The 20,859-nt window shown below is 39.8% G+C and overlaps 1 protein-coding gene across 3 annotated transcripts in view; it reads left to right on the top strand.

The window, feature by feature from the left end:
- phldb3 (pleckstrin homology-like domain, family B, member 3) overlaps positions 1-20,859 on the top strand; it is an 88,537-nt gene that overhangs the window by 60,521 nt on the left and 7,157 nt on the right. For all 3 annotated transcript variants that reach the window (XM_066719480.1, XM_066719481.1, XM_066719482.1), the window contains exons 10-12: positions 12,960-13,155; positions 17,852-17,939; positions 20,096-20,200. In XM_066719480.1, the coding sequence (XP_066575577.1) occupies positions 12,960-13,155; positions 17,852-17,939; positions 20,096-20,200 (389 nt within the window). The remainder of the gene's footprint in view (positions 1-12,959; positions 13,156-17,851; positions 17,940-20,095; positions 20,201-20,859) is intronic.

The raw sequence follows: 20,859 nt of genomic DNA on the forward strand, positions 1-20,859 counted from the left end.
AAGCCTGAAAATTGTATTCATAATCAGTAAAACACTCCTGAGACGTAGAAGATGATCATAAACATAGTTGGGCACTGATCAGTGCAGCTGTCTGAAACAAACTCGCATAGCTGAGGGAAGGGAGAATAGTTTGCTTTTGTGAAGCAATCTCTCCAATCCCTCTGTCTCACCACACCTTGGCTGGGATTAAATCAAAACTTTGACCCACCCGCTAATAAGAAAAACTTTAGCACTGGACTCAGTCGCGGCTTCATTTTTAGTAAGATGAAACTTTCTTCTAATCATAAATGTAACCGCTATGACGTATAGGTTTGTAGTTTGCTATTAGTGGGTGTGTCAAAGTTTTGATTTAATCCGGCCCGCTGTTTTAAACATCAAACATCAATCGCTGCTGGTAATATCACAGTCTCTGCAATGACGTGTCGTTTCATTGCCATTGCCACACGATAGCTCACCTCAAAAGATGCTCTCAGTGCCTCCTGTTAACCGTTATTATAGCCTTCCTAAAGTGCACTGTTAATTTTATAAAATGGCAAGTTACCTACATTTCCTTGCCAATTATATTTAATTTAAGTGGCTTTAATTGCTTGCTTACTCTGTATAGTTGAACTACCGTAGAAGCAAAGAAATATCACGCGTCAACTGTACATTACATGCATTTATTACATGTTTTAATCAAATTAACAAATATAATCAAATATTTTGGCCAATGGAGTGATAAAAAAAAAAAAAGTATTTTACATAATTTTCAATCGTAATCGTGACCCTATTTGCATATCAGGCGACCCCAACCTAACATCGCTGTGTTAAGCCCTACTGTAGCCAAGCATGAATTGCGCTTAACTTGGCTTACTATACTTATAAGTTAACCAATTAGATCCTAACTTCACTAATTGTAAGACCTGCACTTTATTTTGGAAATTATACACTCATTGCTAATCTGATGACTGCCACACACTCCAAAAAAGTTGGGACAGTCGACTGTTTACCACTGTGTAACATCACCTTTTCTTTTAATAACACTTATTAAGCGCTTGGACACTGAAGACACCAGTTGGTTAAGTTTAGCAAGCAGAATTTTCCCTCATTCATCCATTATGCATTTCTTCAGCTGTGCAACTGTACGGGGCCTTTGTTGCCTTATTTTGTGCTTCATTCTCAATCGGAGACAGGTCAGGACTACAGGCAGGCCATGCTAGCACCCGCATTCTCTGTTTACGCAACCATGCACTTGTAATACGGGCAGAATGTGGTTTGGCGTTGTCCTGCTGGAAAATGTTGCTCCAAAAGGTGTACATATCTTTCTGCTTTAATGGTGCCCTCACAGATGTGCAAGTTACCCAAGTTACCTTTGGACCTGATGCTGATAACAGCTTGGATGGTCCTTTTCCTCTTTGGCTCGGAGAACATGACGGCTATTTTGTCCAAAAACTATTTGAAATGTTGACTCTTCAGACCACAAAACACGATTCCACTGTGCTACTGTCTATATCAGATGAGACCGAGCCCAGAGAAGTCGGCAGTGCTTCTGGACAGTGTTGATGTATGGCTTCTGCTTTGCATAGTAAAGCCTTATCTTGCATCTGTGGATGCAGCGGCGAATGGTGTTTACTGACAAAGATTTACCAAAGTATTCACGAGCCCATGTCAGGATATCCATTACAGATTCATGACGGTTTTTAAGACAGTGACATCTGAGGGATCGGAGATCATGCGCATTCAGAAGTGGTTTTCAGCCTTGACCGGATTCCTTGTATCTTTTAATTATACACCGGTCAGCCATAACATTATGACCACCTGCCTAATATTGTGTAGGTCCCCCTTTTGCAGCCAAAACAGCCCTGACCCGTTGAGGCATGGACTCCACTAGACCTCTGAAAGTGTGCTATGGTATCTGGCACCAAGTCGTTAGCAGCAAATCCTTTAAGTCCTGTAAGTTGCGAGTTGGGGCCTCCATGGATCAGACTTGTTTGTCCAGCACATCCCACAGATGCTCGACTGGATTGAGATCTGGGGAATTTGGAGGCCAAGTCAACACCTTGAACTCGTGATTCATCAGACAAGGCCACCTTCCTTCATTGCTCAGTTCTGATGCTCAAGTGCCCATTGTAGGCGCTTTTGGCAGTAAACGGGTCAGCATGGGCACCCTGACTGGTCTGCAGCTACGCATCCCCATACACAACAAACTGCGATGCACTGTGTGATCTGACGCCTTTCTATCAGAGCCAACATTAACTTTTTCAGCAATTTGAGCTACAGTAGCTCATCCGTTGGATCGGACCACACGGGCCAGCCTTCGCTCCCCACGTGCATCAGTGAGCCTTGGCCGCCCATGACCCTGTCGCCGGTTCACCGCTTTTCCTTCCTTGGACCACTTTTGATAGGTACTGACCACTGCAGACCGGGAACACCCCACAAGAGCTGAAGTTTTGGAGATGCTCTGACCCAGTTGTCTAGCCATCACAATTTGGCCCTTGTCAAAGTCGCTTAGATCCTTAAGCTTGCCCATTTTTCCTGCTTCTAACACATCAACTTTGAGGACAAAATGTTCACTTGCTACCAAATATATCCCACCCACTGACAAGTGTCATTCACTTCACCTGTCAGTGGTCATAATGTTATGGCTGATTGGTGTATTGTGCACTGTAGAAGGTGAAATGCCCAAAATCCTACCAATTTGTCTTTGGGGAATGGTGTTCTCAAAGTATTGGATTATTCGCTGATGCATCTGTTGACAGATTGGCGAGCCTCGACCCATCCTTGCTCTTGAAGGACTAGGCATTTCTTGGAGGCTCCTTATATACATCACCTTCTTATTTCAACTTGTCACATCGCTATTAGTCCTAAATTGCCCCTGTCCCAACTTTTATGGAACATGTTGCATGAATCAATTTCAAAATAAATGTTTACCTTAAAAAAACTATGCAGTTGACTAGGTAAAACATCAAATACCTTGTCTTTATATGTTTTTTGTTTAAATACAAGTCAAAGTACATTTACAAATCACTTGGAAAAAATGATATATTTTAAAATATCTGTAACAATATATTCTTGTAATATACTGCAATATATTTTAAAATATGTAAATTATTGCAATTTTTGTATATTGTGGTATATTTTTCTAAATATATGAATATATTATAAATCTATTATAAAAACATCAATATATATTTTAACATATATGTAACAATATATTGTCCTATCTTGCTGGATCATACAATATATAATATACAATATATATGACTACAGTATATTTTAAATATATAAATGATTGCTGGGTTTGTATATTAAGATATATTTTGTAAAATATATCAAATTAAAATTCAAGTTCAAATTAGCTTTACTGGTATGAGTGCTTAAAAAAAAGTTACATGTACAATACAAGAGAGTAAAAGATAAAATCATAATATGAACAGGGATGTGAAAATACAAACAGTCACAGAATTAAACAATATATATATATCAATATATAATAAATATATTATCAAAACATCAAAATATAGTTTAATATATATTACAATATATTGTAATTTTTTGGGAAGATATATTACAGTATCTTGTAATATACTTTAAAATATATAAATTGCAGTTTTTGTATATTGTAATATATTTTGTGAAATACATTTAATATATTTTTAAAACTAAATATTGAAATACATAATATTTTATATGTATATATTTTAAACTTCTAAATATATTGTAAACACTTTTAAATATAAGACATACACACTGATTGTCTTTTTAACCACTTCAACTCCAGATGAAAAAATGAAAACTCTTTCCAGGTACCAGATGACATTTTTTAAAAGGTAAATGTATGATGAATGAAATACAAAAAAAAATTACCACAAGGTGTTTTTCATTAACCCTTTATGCTGCTGTGTATTACATGTCCGCTGAACAGAAACGCATGTTTTGGTTTGAACAAATAAAACAATGCAAATGCAATATACATAACTTTAGTTCAAAATATTATACTTTATAATACCTACATTTTGTAATAATGAAAACAAACAGTTCACTTAAATGCAAATTAAAAAAATAAAATACAAATTACGCAATACACTGAAACACAAATGAAAATACACTGAAACGCTATACTAATCATAAATAATGAACAGTAATTATCAACTAAAACTCATCAAAACCTGCCTGTGTTCAATAAATACAATAAACTTGGAAGACTGCGCTACAGGGTCAGCTGTGCAGCATTGTGATGGATCTGGCTGCCACAGACGTGCCTTCATTGCCTTCTATGCAGCACTGTTTTCTGTTCCCATCACAGCACTGTATAGCTTTTGCTAAACGATATGTGTTACTTAATGATATTTGATCACCTGTACAAGAATAACTGTAAGCGCAAAACAAAAACAGTCCTGAGTTACACACACACACAAAAGACTGGATTACATTTATCATACCTGTTTGAAGTCTTAATCAGCATCTTGCTCTGGTTTCATTGGTAGCTCTGGTCCCGATCGCCATTGGTTTAAACTCAACAAAACAAACACTGGCGTGTGCAACTCAATCCCAAAAACACGTCAGCAACAAGTCTTTTAATCCTTATCCACTCAGGAAAACATTTTACATAACTGACATGAAGCAAAAAGGAAAACAGTCCACTGTTTGTTGTCCCAATTTCCATCTTCCCCACGCAACTCATTCAAACCTTCTCTCCGCCTCCACCCCTGCTCTCCTCCAATCAGCTCAGAGTATCAAGTGTTTCAAACTTGATTTGAAAGCAGAGCCTATCACATCAACTCGGAGCCTGTACGGCTCAAACTCATTATAGATAGGTGTATAGATGGGTAGATAGACAGGGGTCGTATATTTGGAATATGTAATATTTTAATAATGTAAAAATATGATTAGATTAAAAATATATACTGGTATATATACAGGTGAGGCTGACGTTTTGCCATGCTTAATTTAAGCAATATTCACTAATTTAGTTTTAAATGAATTGCATTATTTCAAATTGATTGAGCCTAGAGAGCAGTAGTGAAGATTCCAGTTGATTGGACTGAGTTACGACAGATACAGGTCTGTAGAGTTGCAGATATTGGCAACCCCTGTCTAAAGCCCAAGCCTAGCTGAGCCCACCTAAAGTCCAGCTGAGCCCAGTCTAACCAGCTACTACACACTTGGGACCCATCTGGGTGTTGGCTGGGTAGTTACAGTGAGGGAAAAAAGAATTTGATCCCCTGCTGATTTTGTACGTTTGCCCACTGACAAAGAAATGATCAGTCTATAATTTTAATGGTAGGTGTATTTTAACAGTGAGAGACAGAATAACAACAAAAATATCCAGAAAAACGCATTTCAAAAAAGTTATAAATTGATTTGCATGTTAATGAGGGAAATAAGTAGTTGATCCCCTATCAATTAGCAAGATTTCTGGCTCCCAGGTGTCTTTTATACAGGTAACGAGCTGAGATTAGGAGCACTCTCTTAAAGGGAGTGCTCCTAATCTCAGCTCATTACCTGTATAAAAGACACCTGTCCACAGAAGCAATCAATCAATCAGATTCCAAACTCTCCACCATTGCCAAGACCAAGGAGCTGTCCAAGGTTGTCAGGGACAAGATTGTAGACCTACACAAGGCTGGAATGGGCTACAAGACCATCGCCAAGCAGCTTGGTGAGAAGGTGACAACAGTTGGTGAGATTATTCGCAAATGGAAGAAACACAAAATAACTGTCAGTCTCCCTCTGTCTGGGGCTCCATGCAAGATCTCACCTCGTAGAGTTTCAATGATCATGAGAACGGTGAGGAATCAGCCCAGAACTACACGGGAGGATCTTGTTAATGATCTCAAGGCAGCTGGGACCATAGTCACCAAGAAAACAATTGGTAACACACTACGTCGTGAAGGACTGAAATCCTGCAGCGCCCGCAAGGTCCCCCTGCTTAAGAAAGCACATGTACAGGCCCGTCTGAAGTTTGCCAATATCTGAATGATTCAGAGGAGAACTGGGTGAAAGTGTTGTGGTCAGATGAGACCAAAATCGAGCTCTTTGGCATCAACTCAACTTGCCGTGTTTGGAGGAGGAGGAATGACCCGAAGAACACCATCCCCACCGTCAAACATGGAGGTGGAAACATTATGCTTTGGGGACAGGACAACTGCACCGCATCAAAGGGACGATGGACAGGGCCATGTACCGTCAAATCTTGGGTGAGAACCTCCTCCCTCAGCCAGGGCATTGAAAATGTGTCGTGGATGGGTATTCCAGCATGACAATGACCCAAAACACACAGCCAAGGCAACAAAGGAGTGGCTCAAGAAGAAGCACATTAAGGTCCTGGAGTGGCCTAGCCAGTCTCCAGACCTTAATCCCATAGAAAATCTGTGGAGGGAGCTGAAGGTTCGAGTTGCCAAACGTCAGCCTTGAAACCTTAATGACTTGGAGAGGATCTGCATAGAGGAGTGGGACAAAATCCCTCCTGAGATGTGTGCAAACCTGGTGGCCAACTACAAGAAACGTCTGACCTCTGTGATTGCCAACAAGGGTTTTGCCACGAAGTACTAAGTTGAAGGGGTCAAATATTTATTTCCCTCATTAACATGCAATCAATGTATAACTTTTTTGAAATGCATTTTTCTGGATTTTTTGGTTGTTATTCTGTCTCTCACTGTTAAAATACACCTACCGTTAAAATTATAGACTGATCATTTCTTTGTCAGTGGGCAAACGTACAAAATCAGCAGGGGATCAAATACTTTTTTCCCCCACTGTACATATGAAATATTTTGAGTTATGATACTTGTCCAAACAATGGCTAGTAGACAATAGATACCTCCAACACCTGAGTTTTGGCATTTCACTACAATGCAATGTTAAATATGTATTATTGAAATAGGAATTAATGTATTTGGTGAAATATATTTCGTAATAATTACAAATACATTTGGTGAAATATATTAATGAAAATATATTCTTAAATGTATTTTAGATATAATTTAGGAAAATGTATTTTTAACTGAATATATTTTACATTATATTGAATTATATGTCCACATATTTTTATAATATATTGCAATAGGTTTCCTTTCTGTATGGGTGTCTATACACGTTTAGCTCTTCCTAATATCTCTTAACAGAAACGTGCATTTATTACGCTGTCTCCAATCATGTAAAGCAGAAATAATAAAATAGCTAGTCAACTAAAATTAGAAGGCATTTCTTTTTAGTTATAATTTTTTTCACAGAATTTCGTCTTGTTACCGTCATAGTTATCGTCACTGAAAACAGGTCTTTGATGAATATTTTTCATCATAGTTTTCATTGACGAAATTAACACTGATTTAAAAAGAAAATAACTGTCAACACATGACACATTTATACCGAAAGACTGAAGGTTATACAGACAATTAGAAGATCCATCTGTTGTTGGATTTTAAGGTATATTCATATTTTATTTGTATTCATATTGTTTTGTATTTTGTAGCGAAGTTTCTGTGCTTTCAGGTCTCTTCAGCCTTATCCTAACGCATCTCGGTTTCTTAACTGAGTCTCACTTTGCCGAAACGAAACCTTCACTTGTTGAAAATAAATCTTAATTCATGTCTTCACTAACACATTCACTGACTTTCCATTTTTTTTTAAATAAAATATATTAAAAACTTACATGTGACTGTTTATCACAAATAATAAAGTATATGTTATGTGTAAGACTATGATTTCTGATCACAGAGAACACGTTGCCAGTATACAGTGGCTCTCGAAAGTATTCACCCCCCCTTGGACTTTTCCACATTTCATTGTGTTACAACATGAATTCAGAATGGATTTAATCAGGAGTTTGTGCCACTGATCAACACAGAAAATGTTCATAATGTCAAAGTGAAAAATATAATCTGCAAATCGTTCAAAATAAATGCATAAGTAAACACCCCCTATGCTATGATACACCTGATTTGAGCTGTGGTGAAACCAGTTGCCTTTAAAAGTCACGTAATTAGTTGAATCCACCTCTTTGCAATTTAAGGTGTGTCATGTGATTTCAGGTTAAATACACCTGTCTCTGGGAGGTCCCACAATTGGTTAGTACAATTCCTAACAAAACTGACATCATGAAGACGGAAGGAACATTCAATGCAAATCTGGAATAAGGTTCTTCAAAAGCACCAATCAGGGGTAGGATATAAGAACATTTCAAAGGCATTGAATATCCCTTGGAGTACAGTAAAGTAAATTTTTAAGAAATTGAGAGAATATGGTACAACTGTGAATCTGCCTAGATCAGGCCGTCCTCAAAATCTGAGTATCCGGGTGAGAAGGGCACTAGTCAGGGAGGCCACCAAGAGGCCTATGGCAACTCTAAAGGAGTTAGTCTTCAATGGCTGAGCTGGGAGACACTGTGCATACTGCAACAATTGTCCGGGTGCTTCACAAAAGTGGCCTTTATGGGAGAGTGGCAAAACGAAAGCCATTGGTGAAAAAATCTTGGATAGAGTTTGCCAGAAGGCATGTGGGAGACCAAACTAGAGCTTTTTGACCTCAACACTAAGTGTTACGTTTGGCACAAGCTTAACACCACACATCATCCTGAGAACACCATCTCTACCGTGAAGCATGGTGGTGGCAGCATCAAGCATCAGCATCAGGGAACCAACCAGAGAGAGAGCATGCATTGATTTGATATTTTCAAATAACTGAGAAAGTCAGAAGGACACTAATTAGAGAACCAATGGCAAACTGTGATCACAATATGTTTAGCTTTGAGGCATACTTTCAAAAAACAAGAATCAAGCATTTAGAAGAGTTAGACTGTGGCACACTGGATACAGATTCAGTCAAAAATTGATGGTTAAATTTTAAGAATATACTACTTGAGGCATAGGAGAAATTTGTAATAAAACTTAAGGACCAAAAAACATTGGCCAAAATGGTTTAATAGAAGTATGTATAATACAAGGAATATATAGAACTGCAAGGAGATGTTAAGAAAGGGATCAGGAAAACAAAGAGGGAAATAGAAAGAGGTTAATAATGGAGGAAGTGAAACAACGAGTAAAGGCTAAAAATTGATGTTTTTACTAAAGAAAAATCGGATAACATGCCACAGCTTAACAATCACTCCAGTCAAACCCTAAGACCCCGTTCACACTTATTAGGCCAGCCCTGAGCCGCCTCAAATTTAGGCCGGCTTTTTTCAGACACCCCGTTCACACTTGCGGTTTTAGGAGGCCTAAGTGCGTTCACACATGCGGGCGAAAAGCCAGCCTAAATAAAATGCCCTGGGCCAGCCTAAATGGAAAACTGGAAATGTCATACCTATCCTCAAGAAAGGGGAATTACAGACCAATCAGTCTCACCTGTATTACCTGTAAAATTTGGAAAAAATGATTAGACCGAAAATCAAGGAGCATCTTGGAGATAGTCAACATGGGTTTAGACGAGGCAGATCGGGTCTTACTAATTTAATAGTTTTTTGAACATGCAACTGCAGCTGTAGATCACATGAAAGCATATGATATGATATACTTAGATTTTCAGAAAGCTTTTGATAAGTTTCCACACCAAAGACTGATCCTAAATTTGGAAGCCGTAGGTATTCAGGGTAATGCAAAAGCTGATAAATCACAGTCAAGGGCCAAGGGAAAGGGAGCATAGGGGAAATAAAAATAAACAATACGAGTACTAGTAATACAAAAGCAAGAAGTATGACAAAACATTGTATAAGTGCAATCTTACAGGAGAATAAATGACTAAATTAAAAGTACAGTCTGAAAAGATCCGTCTTTGAGTAATCACTGGAAAAAGGTCAGGGACTCTGCTTTTTTTAATTCAGTGGCAAGGCTCTGGAGGAAGGGGAGTGGAGAGGAGGTAAGGTTAGTCTGCTAAGACGGCAGTGGTCTGGAGGGGATGTATGGAGAAGAAGAGGGGGAGAGAGTGTCGTAGATTCCAAGGGGATTGAGATGGAGAGGTCAGCAGAAGGTGAGTGCAAGTGCATCCAGGCAAAGATAGCAGACGAGCAGGAAGAGATGCAAGAGGGGATGAGAGTGTCAGAGGAGGGAAAAGACAGGAAGATCTGGCCATCACCTGTGTAAAAATGGTAAGACAAAGCATGGGATGTGATGAGGGGGCCCAGGGAGCGAGTGTAGAGAGAGAACAGGAGGGGGCCCAGGACAGAGCCTTGGGGTATGCCAGTGAAAAGAGGTTGGGGGGGTAGATGAAGAACCTTGCCATGTCACAGTGCACTAGTTAGAGCTCATCTGGAATACTGTGTACAGTTCTGGGCACCACACTTCAAGAAAGATATTGCTGCTCTAGAGGCAGTTCAGAGGAGAGCAACCAGACTTATTCCAGGTTTGAATGGAATGTCCTACTTGTAGAGCCTGAGTGAACTGAACCTTTTCACCCTGGAACAGAGAAGACTACGGGTTGATTTGATTCAAGTATTCAAAATCATGAATGGCATTGAATACATCAAACCAGAGGAGCTTTTCCAGATCAGCAGGGACACACTGACTCGGGGACACAAATGGAAATTGGGCTTCAAGGCAATCAAGACAGAAAACAGGAGACGCTTCTTCACACAGAGAGTTGTTACAATCTGGAACAAACTCCCCAGCAATGTGGTTAAAGCTGAAAACTTGGGAACATTCAAAAATACACTGGATAGGATCCTTGGATCACTTGGATCACAGTTATTATTGGACACCAAACAAGCATGATGGGTCGAATGGTCTCCTCTTCTATGTAAACATTCTTATGTTCTTATGTGTCTTATGGGGATGCTTCTCTGTGTCAGGGCCTAGAAACCTTGTAAAGGAGGGTAGCAAAGTACAGAGAAATCCTGGAAGAAAACCTGCTGAAGTCTGCAAGTAACCTGGGACTTGGGAGAAGATTCATCCAGCAGGACAATGACCCCAAACATACAGCCAAATACACACTGGAGTGGCTTAAAAACAGATAGTCAAAGCCTCGACCTTGCTGTTCACCAAAGGTCCTCTTCCAACTTGATGGAGGTTGAGCAATTTTGCAACGATGACTGGGCAGAAATTGCTGTGTGTGCTACAGCCGATCAAAAAGGGAATATATTAACCTATGCTTACGAAATGATCGCGTTTAAAGCATTTAGAGGATATACCTGTACACCACTAACAGTAACAGTAACAGTGCTGTTAACATGTCCTCCTGCTTCTGAGACGTGTCAATAACAGGTTGCGTGCCGTTAGCTAGCTAGTTATATCAGGGCCGGCCCTGACCAATTTGGTGCCCTAGGCAAGATTTTAGCTGGTGCCCCTTGCATCGCAGGCGATTCCAACACCGATCAATATGTTCATACACTCAAACAGAAACTGCATAGCTTTATGTCTTTGACATTTTCTTTTTTTTAGAAACAACCCCCCCCCCCCCACAAATGAAAACAGTATTAAAGAAACAAGTGACAAAACAAATTATAAATACAATATAAATAAGAGTATTGCACGAAAAAACTATGTTATACACACCGTAGTGCAATATGCATAATGTAGCATTGTTCGTCAACTAGGTTTAGCCTAATAGTCATTGGGCCAGAACATAATTCTGAGCGGGGGGGGTGCTGACAGTGTTTTTTAAATTTTTGTTCGGGTGGCAGCAATACGCTTCCATACATAATTTATTTGTGGGGCTTTGGGGGGCCAAAAGATATTGCTGGTGGGCCAGATTTGGCGAACCCTGTTCTACAGCTTTACTTAACTTGCCATTCTTGCATCAAACAAGTGACCTAAAACAAATTGAATAACACCTTTTAGTCTTTCCAACATTCCCTAATGCATTTAAGGTAAAAGTAACTGACATTGACTCTAGCTAGCTATTTGAATTTGCGAACGCTACTAGTACACTATTCATTCATCACATCACATCACCTCTGTCCTTATCCCGTTTGTCGTTCTCTTCTCTTCTTCCTTTTCTTCCCTGGGCACCAGAGGGCTTTGGTCTTTTTGACATGGTTTGAAGTGGCTGCTGATGCTAATGTATCATGTTTCGCGTTCAGTGTCACTCACTGCTTCAGGTAACTGAACTCGCCCCCCCACAATCAGGTCAGTCTAACTGTGAGAGCGGGGGTGGGGGATTGATGGGCCAGGGCTGGGGTGATGCTGCGGGCGACACAGAAAATATGGCCTGATAAGGTCTGTAGTTATGTTGTTGTGGGGGCTTTCACTTTTTTGTAATATTTTGAATTAATTGAATTAAAACAGTATTAGTAAAAAAAAAATCTTCACTCAATCGGGCGCCCCTATGGATGGACGGCGCCCCTAGCATTTGCCTATTCAGCCTATGCCATGGGCCAGCCCTGAGTTATATTTTATTAGGGGTGTTCATTTGAATTAGCTAAAGTTTGTATTTGAATTTGCATAATATTATTCAAGGTTTTCACTAGCACTTCAATAGGTACTGCGATTAAATTGTGATAATAATGATTAATTGTGATATATTGATTGGATCAGTAGGTACTTGGTACTTGCCAATACCCTAATCATGATCCATGATGATCTCTTTTAAGTCTACATTTAAGGAGTGTTTTACCATCATACCTATATTATGTAATAATAATCCTACAGTTCTCTCTAGTAGCTTAAGAGGAAAATGAGAATTAGCTAAGTAGGATCCAGACCAAATGTGTCTTCATGTGATTGTCTTCATGAGCTTGAGAAGCATGTTAGCAGTTGTGGGTGAACCAGGACAGTTCTGCAAGTTAATTTTCAATTTTCAACCTTAATTTCCATTTAAATGACTAGGCTTTTGAAGGTTATTCAATTCAATTTTTACTATATCTGTGTTAGCCCTGTTGGGAAGGGCTTTTTTCAATCTAGCTACACAATTACTAAAAGCAACATAGTGGAGACAATTTTGGAGGGGATAAAGCTGAATGACAAATAATACCTTAATATTATAAAAGCTAGTGCTAATGGAGGTCTTTAAGGTGAACTGATTTTGATTTGTTAATTCCCTTTGTGTAGGTAGTTTGCTGGCCACTGAGGAGGCCTTGCCCTTGGCTGTCTGTTCTCTTACTGTGACAGCCCATGATTCTAGCAGCCCTGACTTTCTGAGGAGCGTAACCACCTCATCACTTAACCCAGTCAACGGAGGCCTTTCTTGCTATGGCAATGGCAGCATCACCCTCTGCAGCAGCACAGTCACCTCAAGGGCATCCAGGTCAGCCTAAATATGTATTAGATGAGGGCTGGTCAAGCCTATTCATGGAGTAGCTATAATCCTGCAGGTTTATCTGAGTCTCTAAATCATGAATCACTGAACTGATTTCTTTGAGCGCATGATAATTTTGACTAGTTAAGTCCAATTAATTAAAACGGATACTGGTTAGTATAAAACATACACAAAAAAGACATCAGAAACATGTGGCTCTCCAGGACCAGGATTGGCCAGCCTTGTGCTAGATTAAGGTTGCTCTGTGGTTGAAAAGATTTTATTATAATGGTTTGATGGAAGGAATTTATTTTGTTTTTCTAAAGTACCATTATATATATATTTTTTGATTGAAACTTCAAATCATAAAGGTTATTTAAACATATAAAGCAGTAACTTTATATTTTCAAATGTCCTTTGGATAATCTATACTAGTATATGGCTGTAATTTTTGCAGAAGTGATGTCATGCGTAAGAAGTGTGTGTCTTATCCAGGTTTAAGCTAGAACTTTGTACTCTAAAGGTGATGTGGCAACATCTCTGCTCTTGTAAAATTAGTTATTTTAATGTTCTGTGTAGAAAGAACTTCAGTCGGTCTTATCAAAGAAAGAGTCCCTCATATGATTACCTTGTCTACATTTATGTTTGTCTACATATATATATATACATACACACACACACCCATACATGTATACACACTGCCCGTCAAAAGTTTTAGAACACCGGCATTTTCCAGTTTTTATTTAAATTAAAGTACAGTTTCCCAAAGCCACAACAGAATCAGAAGACAAGTTTCTGAGAATCAACAGCTTGCAACAGCTTGCATTTCCAAGCACAGCTTAACTCTGGTCCAAGTAAGCAAGTCTCAGTTTCAACTGTGAAGAGAAGACTTCGAGCTATAGGTTTGACAGGTTGAGTGGGAGTAAGAAAGCCATTGCTAAGATGGCAAAATAAGAAAAAGAGGCTTGCCTGGGCCATGAAGTACTGCCAGTGGACTACCGAAGACTGGAAGAAGGTCTTATGGGCCGATGAACTGAAGATTAAAAATTTTGAATAATCACGCAGAGATTTTGTACGCCGTCGAGTAGTCGAAAGGATGGTTCCTCAGCATGTGACACCAACTGTCAAACATGGAGGAGGTTATGGTCTGGGGCTCTTTTGCTAGGTCCAGAGTCGGTGTCTTGTGAGTGGCACCCTGAACCAAAACGGCTACCACAGCATTTTGCATCGCCATGCAGTACCCTCTGGTATACGCCTAGTTGGTCAGGGGTACATCCTACAGCAAGATAATGACCCAAAACATGGGATGAACTGGACAGAAGGGTGAAAGAAAAAGCAACCTACAAGTGCAACACATTTGTGGGAACTTCTGCAACAGTCTTTCAAAAACTTTCCGAACAATATTTGATTGCCATTGTAGAAAGAATACATTGAGACATTAAACTGCGTACATTTCTATAAAACATGGAAAAATGTAGGTGTTCTAAAACTTTTGACTGGTTGTGTGTGTGTGTGTGTGTGTGTGTGTGTGTGTGTGTGTGTGTGTATATGTATGTGTATGTGTATATATATATATATATATATATAGTTCATATTTTGGCAGGACTTTAATGTCACAAATAGCCGGGTCGCAGTGTAAAACCGTTTGAGATGGCTGCCACCTAGTGTTCAAAAGTGTGCAATGACATTAACTGAGTACATATTATTAAATTAATGTATATTGTGGCTTCCTGTAAGGAGAGAATTTCCAATACAAAGCATTAGAGATGGTAACAAGTTATCTTTCAAGTCGGAAGCACTGCCCAAGGGGGAGGGGTTTCTGCGCACTGCCGTAGGAACCTGATCGAAACATCACTCTATCAAAGCTGCCATTGGCCCCTGTGCTCGTCACTCAGAACAGGTCCCTTCCCACATCCTGTTCCATAAAACATGACGTCAGTGGAGGTTCGTCCTCTTTTGCCACTTCGCCTGGACCGAAAACGTAAGCTGTCTGTGTCTTGTCTGTGCATTAGACTTACTATTATTTTTATTGTTTCTACAATTATTATTATTTTCCGGTTGGTTGCCACCGTTTATGTCTGTGTCTATTTGTATTGTTTAGTTATTATTTAATAGCTAACCCAACTCTGTTCCGTCCGCGCTCTGGGGCTCCGGTGCACTTCGGTTTCAGCTTCGGACACAAATAGCACACTTTAAAAATAGTAGTCATGTTTATATATTGCTTTATATATTCCGACTGCTTGCTGTGTTGGTTTGTCCATAAGGCTTATTCCTCCACAGCAGGAGCGCTAGCAGCGGCAGTAAAATCTGAGGCCCGGCTGCCCGGCCTAAGCCTTGGTGTGTTTGTAACCCACGTGAGGTGTTTCTCTGCTGGCTTGCGCCCGCACTACAAGCCTGCGGCTGTGGCTGTAGGAGGTCTCGCTCTCTCAGTTCGCTGAGAACGAGTACTGCTAGCCCTCCCGGCCTCGATTTTAGATCCCGCTACAGCTGGTGGTCTACTACTCTTGGCCCCCGCGGGTCAAGTTTCCCTGTGCACGCGTGTGTGCGCTCGGCTTGGCGATGAGCTCCTCTCGCCCCCGCCACTGTGCCGCTTGCGGCCAGCGCACCTTGCCCTCCTGGATTGGGGAAGTCTTATGCCCCATCTGTATGGGCACCAACAGCGGGCGTAATTTGGCCACAACTTCCGGGTCTGCTACGGCGCGACCGGAGGTCCACCGTTTCACCAGGCACTGCCGCGATCGCCACTGTGCCTGAAGATCCTGCAGACAGGCTCTGCGGACAGGGAGCGCAATATAGCTTTCCTGTCTTTGAATAGCAGGATGGACCAGATCTGCGAGGGCAGTGGACGGGCCACCTGGGAGGAGGACCGCCTGTCTCTGGGTCCTCACAAGGACTCGGAGCTGGAGGTGGAGCTCATGGAGGAGGAGTTGGTCGATCAGGTTCCTAAAGCATTTATACTGCTTTATTCTGGGCGCTCCTGGTGAAGTCTTGTTCCCAGTATTGTGACATTTCTGAGCACTAATCTCTAGCCTTACTGACTCCTTGTGTACCTGACCTGTGTTTCTCCTTTTTTGACCTTCGTTCTTGGATTTCCTTTGACAACCTGTTTGCCTGATGATCCCTTGACCTTTGGACTGATTACTGACCTCAGCTTTAGCCTTGCCCTTGTTGAAACAGTTTGCTGGCCCTAGACCCCTTGCTTGTTTTGACCTGATCTTATGCTCTGCACCTGGGTCCACCTTCCCTGGCATTGTTTAAATAAGTGCTATGAAAACCTGGAGGAGCCACAGTGTCTTCTGTCTGAACTCTCAATTATGCGAGAGGCATTTATGGACCAAACATTCAGCATTGTGTCCACATTGTGAGATACAAACCCTGCAACTATTCCCTTTCCCTTTAAAAGGGTGTTTTTCCATAATGTTATGTACACTCACCTAAAGGATTATTAGGAACACCATACTAATACTGTGTTTGACCCCCTTTCGCCTTCAGAACTGCCTTAATTCTACGTGGCATTGATTCAACAAGGTGCTGAAAGCATTCTTTAGAAATGTTGGCCCATATTGATAGGATAGCATCTTGCAGTTGATGGAGATTTGTGGGATGCACATCCAGGGCACGAAGCTCCCGTTCCACCACATCCCAAAGATGCCCTATTGGGTTGAGATCTGGTGACTGTGGGGGCCAGTTTAGTACAGTGAACTCATTGTCATGTTCAAGAAACCAATTTGAAATGATTCGACCTTTGTGACATGGTGCATTATCCTGCTGGAAGTAGCCATCAGAGGATGGGTACATGGTGGTCATAAAGGGATGGACATGGTCAGAAACAATGCTCAAGTAGGCCGTGGCATTTAAACGATGCCCAATTGGCACTAAGGGGCCTAAAGTGTGCCAAGAAAACATCCCCCACACCATTACACCACCACCACCAGCCTGCACAGTGGTAACAAGGCATGATCGATCCATGTCCTCTTTCTGTTTACGCCAAATTCTGACTCTACCATCTGAATGTCTCAACAGAAATCGAGACTCATCAGACCAGGCAACATTTTTCCAGTCTTCAACTGTCCAATTTTGGTGAGCTTGTGCAAATTGTAGCCTCTTTTTCCTATTTGTAGTGGAGATGAGTGGTACCCGGTGGGGTCTTCTGCTGTTGTAGCCCAGCCGCCTCAAGGTTGTACGTGTTGTGGCTTCACAAATGCTTTGCTGCATACCTCGGTTGTAACGAGTGGTTATTTCAGTCAAAGTTGCTCTTCTATCAGCTTGAATCAGTCGGCCCATTCTCCTCTGACCTCTAGCATCAACAAGGCATTTTCGCCCACAGGACTGCCGCATACTGGATGTTTTTCCCTTTTCACACCATTCTTTGTAAACCCTAGAAATGGTTGTGCGTGAAAATCCCAGTAACTGAGCAGATTGTGAAATACTCAGACCGGCCCGTCTGGCACCAACAACCATGCCACGCTCAAAATTGCTTAAATCACCTTTCTTTCCCATTCAGACATTCAGTTTGGAGTTCAGGAGATTGTCTTGACCAGGACCACACCCCTAAATGCATTGAAGCAACTGCCATGTGATTGGTTGGTTAGATAATTGCATTAATGAGAAATTGAACAGGTGTTCCTAATAATCCTTTAGGTGAGTGTATATCTGCTTTATAAATGCAATAATGGATGGATGGATTGCTTGTTGATTCTTTCAGTCCTGGCCGAGGGATCCCCAACATTGCAGAGATGGAGAGGAGGCTGAGAGAGGCCAGAGCAGAGAAGGAGCGACTGCTGAAGGCAAGGGTGAGTCCGCATTCAATTGACAGCGACTTTTGCTGATGAGGTCTGTGATTACTGAGTAAGACATTTAAGGGCTGCTTTCAAAGATCAAGATTCACTGTAGTCTTGAATTATGCCAGTTCTAATTAGGGTTTAATCATGGCCTATGAAACCAGCAAATAAGAGTTTAGCTTCACACAGGGTATAAAATGACTGTATAAGTGGTCTGATATAAGCTCCTGCCATTTTGTATATCTTCTAAACCTCATTGCCAGTCAACAATTGCAAAAGACTGAGGCACCTGATTCTGAAGAGAGACTGATAAAATGTTCTCCTTTCATGACAGTTTTCCAAATTTCTTCCCAATCTGTGCTGATTAATCTTGCAGCTATCCATCCTATTATTATTATTATTTATTATATTATAGTACTAATTAATAATATTATAATGATTAATATTATAATATGTTTTATTAATAATAATACATAGTATTGTTATTAATAATACAAATTATTAGTATTAATAATAATAATAATAATAATATAATTATAATATTATTACTATAGTAATTATAATATATGGATATTACTATTATTAATATCATATTAAAAATACAATTATTAATGTACAGTAATAATACTATTATTACTAATTGAATTCTTAGCAGATGTCCTTACCCAAAATATACATATTTTAAGAAAGAGCAAAGAATGCATTGTATGATATACATCAAACTGAAGTAATTAAAACAAGAGCATGGTACAAAAAGCACTGCAGGATTCTTATACTGGGGTAGTTCAGAAGTAGTTTTAACAGAAATTTAGTAATAGTTACATTAGTCCTTACATGCAGTGGTAATAAACTGGCATAATTGAATAATCTTTTGTTGGGGCACAAGAAATGCACAATGATCACCCACAATGTGCAGTATTACTTTCTCCCGTTTTTTTCTTGAATGCACATTTTTCAAAACTAAAGTTGCGTCATATATTGCCTCTTAAAGGCAATTAACCAGTCAGTTGCATCATATCTGCCCCCAGAGCAGTTCTGTCCTAACAGAGCTGGTTTCCAAAACCTCACTTCACTGATTGGTTAATTTACTTCTGCTTGAAGGCGGGACTAAGAAGAGTGACAGTCAAGAGGGCCATTGACAAGTCAGGATTATTTTAAAGAAAAAGCCATGAGGAAGTAATACTGCAGTGTGGAAATGTTTGGAAGCAGCGATTGGGTGCAATATCTTAATCGTGAAACCATATAAGTAAAATATACTGTTTTATATATTTACAATTTGAATAGAAAAAATATTTGGATTTACAATGGTACTTATTGTTTTCAATGGAGTTCGTTGTTCCACTGTACAGTACAGGCTAACACACGTATCGGAGTAAAACGAGATATAGGCATGATCACAGACGAAAACACTGAAATGTGAAAAGTATTCAATCTTTTAAATTAATGATTTTCGGTGTCAACTTGTCTTTTTTTGCATCCATGTGTAAACACTGCTGAGCACTTTGTTCGATATTGGCGGGACTACAGCATTCAGCAGTGTGTTTCCACATAAGCATACAGACTTTTTGTTTAAAAGTAAGCCCTACAGTATGCATATTCTTGTTTTTATTATTAATTGTAATATTATTAGAAGAAACTTACAATACCTAAAATTAACAATAATCTGTATCAGAGATTGCATTGGGAGAAAATTTGAAAAAAAAAAAAAAAAATACTGTTGTGTATGGATGTTCACATTGAGATATGTCCACATGAGAAACGATCCACAGTTTACCGGTTTACTTATAGAAATCAGGATAACAAACGGAATATCAGTAAGAGTATAAAGTGACACTCTTGCCCCAGTCCAGATTGGGTATAGAGACATCTGAACCGGGAACCTGCGAACACTCAATTAACTAACTAACAGGGTAACACTAGCTCTATATAGGACATCCAATATTATGGCAAATACGTAAAATCCTATTGGCCAATGACCAGAAAGGGCTGCTACTAGGTTCCATAAAAATAACAAGCACTTAGTGCAACAAACCCCCGTAACAATACATTTTTTAAATTTCAATCATGATAAGTTAATACAAAAAAATTCAAGGTCCATTCAAAAGTGTCTGGCAGTCCGGATTTGGCCCGCTGACTGCCTGTTGACTACCCCTGTTATAATTCCTTAGGAAACCAAGAGGAAAGCTGAGGAGGAGGCCAAACAGAGAGAACTGGAGATGTCCCAACAGTTCTCGCCAGAGCCAGAGACCAGCTCTCTCTGTAGCAGTGTGGAGGTAGGTGCTGGCTATATCAGCAGGGAATTAGTATATCTAGGATATTGCCCTTCTGTACTCCACTCCATCAGACACCTGGCACTGCTGTTTTTGCCTTTCAAGGAGGTACAATGGGACTCGCTCACATTGCACTGTATGAACTCTGAACTTTTTTTTTTTAGCAGTATATATAAAATGGAGAAAAAAAACAAATTTCAACTTTGGAAGACAGTTGTTTAGATTCCTATACTTCCTGTTGTCCTATTTTTCTCAAATGAGGGGGGACAAATTGAAAAATAGTGTAATTTTAGCAGTAAAATAAAAAGTTGCTTATGAATATTTTGTAAATATTAGAACTGTAATAGGGACCTCTCAGATGTGTTACATTGTCACCTGAAGTCCTTCACAATGGGATTTTAGACCCGTGTGAGGGATTTAAATACACTTTTCCATTTTGTATAGTGCTTCAAATGAGGTACACCTATATACTTTTTTTTTACTGTGATGCCATTGAATTGTACATCCCTTGAAAAGCAATTTAACATTTGCACATCAGTACCTCGACAAAGAAATATGTATAACACACAAGACCAAGAACAAAACAGAGCAAACAAACAGCGATATCAAAAGAGATTTATTGTCATGGAAATCTGTTGGAAACACTGAACAATTTCACTGTT

The sequence above is a fragment of the Amia ocellicauda genome, chromosome 12 (genome assembly GCF_036373705.1).
Source record: "Amia ocellicauda isolate fAmiCal2 chromosome 12, fAmiCal2.hap1, whole genome shotgun sequence".
NCBI classification, from domain to species: Eukaryota; Metazoa; Chordata; class Actinopteri; order Amiiformes; family Amiidae; genus Amia; species Amia ocellicauda.